The sequence below is a fragment of the Dasypus novemcinctus genome, chromosome 7 (assembly GCF_030445035.2).
Source record: "Dasypus novemcinctus isolate mDasNov1 chromosome 7, mDasNov1.1.hap2, whole genome shotgun sequence".
In the NCBI taxonomy this organism is placed as follows: domain Eukaryota; kingdom Metazoa; phylum Chordata; class Mammalia; order Cingulata; family Dasypodidae; genus Dasypus; species Dasypus novemcinctus.
Window position 1 is genome coordinate 40,340,147 of NC_080679.1, and position 6,000 is coordinate 40,346,146.

Consider the following 6,000-nt stretch of genomic DNA (forward strand, 5'->3'; position numbering starts at 1 on the left):
CCAGATTTTTGTTACTATACAAATTCTCTCAGATTATGCTCACACAATTGGGGAATGTAGTTGTTAGCTTATGCTGTTCAGATCTGGGAAACTAGTTTTAATTTGTAGAGCAAAGAGATTATTTCAAACATCTGAATACACTAGAGATTCATTTTGAAAAGTATCAAATGTTTCTTCACTTAAACAAAAAGTTACTCATGCACACAAGCAGATCCACAAATGGGCTTTCCAAAAACTTCAGCATGTCCAATAGCTCCTGAACTCAATTTCCACGTTACCTCATTCAACTCCTGAACACACTATAAGCCTCTTTCTAAACAAGGCTTCCCCTTATTCACTTCAACCCCATCTAGCGTGTATATATAATGAATGCTCAATTCAATAAATTATTTGAGCACCTGCTATGAGAAGAATTGTTCCGCATGGGAACAGAGGTACAGTTGCTAATGACAGGTTGGTCTGTAAATGTCTAAGACAATACCTGCCATTGCAAGAGTTAAAAAAAAAAAATCAAATGAATTCAGCAATACCAAGAGATTAGTGGTGGTAAATTTGTCATTCTCAACACTGACTGGACATCAGCATCCCCTAGGGTGCTTTTTAAAATATCCATGCCCATCCTGGAGGATGGGACTGAGGCATTGGCATTCTTTAAATTGTTAAATGTTAACATTACAGGTGATGAATGTTCAACACCCCTGCAGGAGACCACTCAATTTCCCACTCACCTCTGACATAATTTTGACGATAACTTTTACTAATTACTCAATGATCTGCACCTTTCCTACTTAAGACAATCACCTCTGTACAAACCACTTAACTAAATTGGTTTTAGAGCAGGGATTCCTAACCTTTTTTGTTCCACGGACCCCTTTGCCCGTTAGGTAAAATGAATACTACCGTAATTTATTTATTGCATACATTCATAAGTGAAGGAAATGCTGGGTTTCAGAGATCAGAGAAAATAAGTTGGGTTGATTTTTTTTTTTTTTTTCAATTCAAGCTCATGCCCCCTTAAATTTTTCCATGGACCCTTTGTTTTAGAGCCTGGCACACTGACAAAGTATCAGAATCCAAAAGATAAGTGATCCCATAACTGTTGCCCCTCAGTCAATTCAACACCCAATGGCGTTCATCAATTGTCAGGGAGGGCAGAGGCTGCAAGAACCTCCAAGTACCGGATTTCAGAACATAATTAAAGCCTTCTGCAAAGCTCCTTGTTTCTTCAGCATCCCACCTACTTTTGGCCTTATCTAATGCTGATTCAGCTGGTTCCCCACATTCCACAAATACCAGCCTTCCTAGTTTCTTCTCAGCAGGTGGCTGCTACTTCAATGCTGCTGACAAAATCCAGAAAGCTTCCTTGGGCTTCATTTATTCTCTCGACTTTAGAAATCTCAACTTCCATCCTCAATCTTCAACCTGCCTTTCTCCCATCTAAATTATTCAGGGCCCTGGAAGAAACAGACTTACATTGCCACCAAATTTGTTTCTTGACAGCACTCCCTTCCTAAATATCTAAGCGGTCTTTCCCATTATTCCATTTGTCATTTGGCAGAGGAATATTTTTCATACTTGATTTGCAAATCCTGCAGTCATTGCCTCAGAAATTAGACTTCAGCCTCTAATATCTACACCTAGCCGCTAATATCTACACCCAGACTATAAACTTGAGGAATTTATGGATATCCCACCTCTCTGTAAAAAAGTGTTGCTATCATTAAGTTGTTATACTAATGTAACAGTTTATAGATGGAATTGTCTTTTTAAAACAAACTATAAAAAGTACATTCCAATGCATACTAACCTTTCCAAGCTACACAGCTTAGAAGTTAGTGGCCAAAAACAAGGACCTGGAGGCATGGTTCCTGGGTTTAAATCCCAGTTCCACCATTTACTAGGCATGTCTCTGTGTGTATCCCCAGCTATAAAATGGCTGTAGTACTACCTATCAGGGTTGTTGTGAGGAACAAATGGTTTAATACATGGTTTTTAAAAAAAACAAAAACTGGAACACATCCAGGTAAAGCATCTAGAACAGTGCCTGGCACAGGGTAAGCACAGTATCTATGAGTTGTTGATATTGCTATTATTTTGAGTTCAGGGCTTAAAATCTTTACATGAAGGGTAGCAAGTCTCTAAAGGTTTCTTTCACTGACAGTTTATTACAAATTGTTTCTTCAATTGAATTTTGACATTTCTGTTCTCTTCTCATTATTTTCTAAATTCAATGGATGAAACCAAGGAATCTGTTAGAGTATTTCTTGACATTTTAGTCCCATTGGGAATGCCATCCAATAATAGTTAAGCCTCATTATGATTACATTACTTAAAATGAGAGTATGGGAGAGGAATATTTTGGGAGGGTAAAATATCACTTGCCACTTATTAAACTGAGATTTTTAAAAGCCAAAAAGGGGAGTGAGGATTTATAAGCTGCAAGTGACCTTTAAATGTCACATTCACTTATAAACATAAACAGAAAAATTAATGTCTGGTAATAACAGTAAACTGATAAATGCAATTATATTATGGGTTCTGTGATATAAATTATACTTCCAGTACCAGCATAACACCTTTTAAGATCATATTACAATGCATTAAATATAATCTAGTTAGTTCCTCCTGTACCTTACTTACAAGCTTGTAGTATACCTACATTACTTGCACAGTTCCACATGCTAAATTTCTAGATCTACAAGATTTGAGTGTATTTTTTAGTGAGTTAAAAAATAAATTCATCTCACTAACAATCCTTTGATGAGCTCTACTTTAATAATTTCTCTGCAGTAGCATTCACATAGTTTAAGAAGTGAGTGAAATGATTTCAAAGACAATGGGTTATTTGTGTAATTCTCACTTTTTAACTAAATTACAAAATATCACACACATTGTTACAGTGGCAAGAAACAACAGGGGTATTCATATAGCTTTATAGACCATCTTAATTTTTCCCATTTCTTCTTCCTCAATCCCATCAGAAGAGTCAGCTTTAGGGATTATAGTTCAAAGTTAACAGACCTTTCGCCATATTCCAACTCTTGACTCTTCAAGGCAGCGTAAACATGTACCTCTCCTGAGTAGAATTTTTTTCTATATAACAACTCTTAACAGAAGCACACAAAGTGTAGGCATTTTCTTAAATGCCTAAAGTACATACCTGGAACAAAAGGTTATACTTTGGATAACCTATAAGACATCAAAAGAAATCAGAAATTACATCTCTCCATCATTAGAAGGGTCACACTCCTTCTACAGTTCCCACAGCATGTTCCGTTGGCCTCTTAAACAAGAATTTGCGACTTGTCCCATTTGTGGAGGATGTGGAGCTTACAAGAAGTTCAATTTGGGGATTCACAAAATAAGAACATGCTCTTCAATACCTTCTTTCCAGGGTTCCACTGAGGAAGGCACAGAGGTCCCATGTGATTTCCAGACCCCTGATGCAAGTTCAAGTGTCCAGCTACATCTTCTGAACATGCCTTGTACACTTAATTTTTACTTGTTCGTGACTTCAAGGACAGGGCTGGGGACAGTCCTCATGTCAGTGGTCACCCAGGACCTCACACAACCCCCACATATATAGATGTAAATGTCCAAAGTATGCAGCATTAAACTGAAAACCCTTAAAATGTAGACTGGCTGGTGCACGCAAACAGCATCCTCCCAACCCAGGCTTCTGCCCAAATCACTAACAGACGACCGCTCTTTCAGGAGAAACTCCAAGCACCCTACCGGTTATAACTTCTGAGAATCTGTTACTAGCAAAAGTGAACTTTCTAACTCCAAGGAGAAGGGGCGGGCCTCAACGGGTCAGAAATCGCTCTAAAGGTGAGCAGTAACTTTTAAGACATTCCCTCAACTTCTAGATCAATGCTTCTCAAAATTCAGCAGCTATTACAATCACCTGGGCTCTTGTTAGCAGTTTCAGAACCAGTGAAGCCGGACTGAAGCTCCAAATTGCGCATTTCTAATGAGCCCGCAGGTGATTCCAAGGCCGCTGGTCCACCGGCCACCCCTGAGCAGCAAGGCCCTGGACCACAGACGCCGCGCAGAGATACCCGTCACTTTTGTCAACAATACACAAACGTTGTGACCATAGGTAGCGACCAATAAAGCGGCCCGGGCGCTCCGAGTCCCCCGAGCGCCGCCACCTAGGCTCCCGGGCCCCTGGCAGGTGCCTCGGCCTCGGGGCGCTCGCGGGCAGCCGGCGGCCGCGCCCCCTCCTCCCGCCCGCCCCCGGGGCTTCGCTCACCTTCTCCCGGGTCTTCAGGTACCGCTGCAGCGCCTGCTGCGTGAGCTCCCGGACGTGCAGCTGGCCCTCCTTGCAGGGCACCACGATGCCCGTCCTGCCGAAGCACACGGTCACTTTCATCCTGGCCCCGGGCGACCACGCCGGGCCCAGCCGAACAGGTGTTCGGCCCCGCGGGCGCAGGCGGCGCTCTCAGGGGGCCCCGCGCGGCGCCGCCCCCCGATGCCCACCCAGGGCCGGAGGCTCGCGGCAGCGCCCCTTTCCCCCTCCGCAGGCGGCCGCCTACAGGCGCGAACGCGCGAGCGGGGCGGCGGCGGGGAGGACGACCTCCAGGTGGCCGAGGCCCGGGACGCGCCGGCCCGCGGCCCGCTCCTGCTCCGGCTCCGGCCGGGCCCGCCGCTGCGCGCCCGCCGAAGAGGAAGCGCGGCCCGGCCCTGGCCCTCGCGCCCGCGGCGGGGCCGGCTGCAGGCCCGGGGCTGGAGTGGGCGGCGGCGGCGGGCGCGCGGGGCCGGAGTTGGGAGGAAACTTTTGCGCCGGCTCCCAACTCCTCCGCGGCGCGCCGCGCTCCCGACTCCCGCGGCCCGCGGCCGGCCTGGGCCCGGCTCTTAAAGGGGACGCGGCACACCCCGGCTGCGCCTCGCACTCCTCGGCTCCGGGCGGGGGCCGTGCGCGGCGGTAACTGGAGCCCAGGAGCTTCTTCCCCTCACCTGGTCTCTCCCTGGCTCGCTCCCTTCCGCACACACGTGGAGCTCTGGGGAATTGTAACGGGACCTGAGAGCTACCCCCCGGGGGATTGACACCGGATCCCATAAAGCACATGAGGGACTAGCACGGAGTCTGCGGAGTACCCAAACTCTTAAAATGAGGAGACTGGAGGAAGATTCTAGGGGAGACCGGGAGCAGGTGCTTCTCAATACGCCCGCCAAAAATACCCCAAGGAGCTAGCAGCAGCTCAAGATACTGAGGTGCAGGGACAGGATAGCCAAAAGGCATATTAGGAAATTTTCTAAAGCACAGCGTCTCATCTGCCCATGTAACCCTGAGCCGGCAAAGCTGAAGGCAGACTAAGGATAATGTGGCAGTGGAACCATTGCTGCTACAACCGAGGACACTGAGTCAGCCAAAGGTCACACCCAGACCCAGGTATGAGCCTGTATGTTTACATGTATCCTTTTGAAAGGATTTTGCATTGGACCAGAAAAACAATGTTAAAACACATTTAGGTTCATGATTTGACGGATGTGTTACCATCACCAACTGTAATTGGGGTATCTGGGGGGGGGGAGGGGGAGGAATCAATAATCAACATTCATATCATTCTTAGCTCTCACATAAATGAATTCTTTGAGCCTAACAACAGTCCTGTGAGGTATTATTTTTCCCACCTTATTTATGAGGAGTGGTGCTCAAGGACTTTAATTGCCATGGAGGTAGTTATGTTGAAAAGAACTCAGGTCTTTCCATTCTACATCTCTGATCTCTCCAGTTTTCTTAGCAATCAGCTTCACCCAACAAGATCCTCAGGGCTCCACCACACATTTCTCTGCAAAATGATTTGTTCCCATCAAGACACACTTAAATTAAACTTGAATTGTCTAGGATGGTATGATGATGTGCAAGAGATTAAATTAATGAGTTTTAAGAGTTTTTAAATTTTTTCAATCATTTATTCAATAAATACGTGTGAGTTGCCTCCTATGTATAGGACCTTAAATAAGATCAGTAGTATCAAAGAGGATCATATAGAC

The 6,000-nt window shown here is 45.4% G+C and overlaps 1 protein-coding gene across 5 annotated transcripts in view; it reads right to left on the minus strand.

The window, feature by feature from the left end:
* The window catches only part of PARD3B (par-3 family cell polarity regulator beta), a 1,119,500-nt gene extending 1,114,978 nt beyond the window's left edge, over positions 1–4,522 (minus strand). For 4 of the 5 annotated variants that reach the window (XM_058300305.2, XM_004453623.5, XM_012523355.4 and 1 more), the window contains exon 1: positions 4,256–4,522. In XM_058300305.2, the coding sequence (XP_058156288.1) occupies positions 4,256–4,375 (120 nt within the window). In that variant the 5' untranslated portion in view covers positions 4,376–4,522. The remainder of the gene's footprint in view (positions 1–4,255) is intronic. The other variant, XM_058300306.2, reaches the window with a different exon arrangement.
* Positions 4,523–6,000: the final 1,478 nt, after the last annotated feature.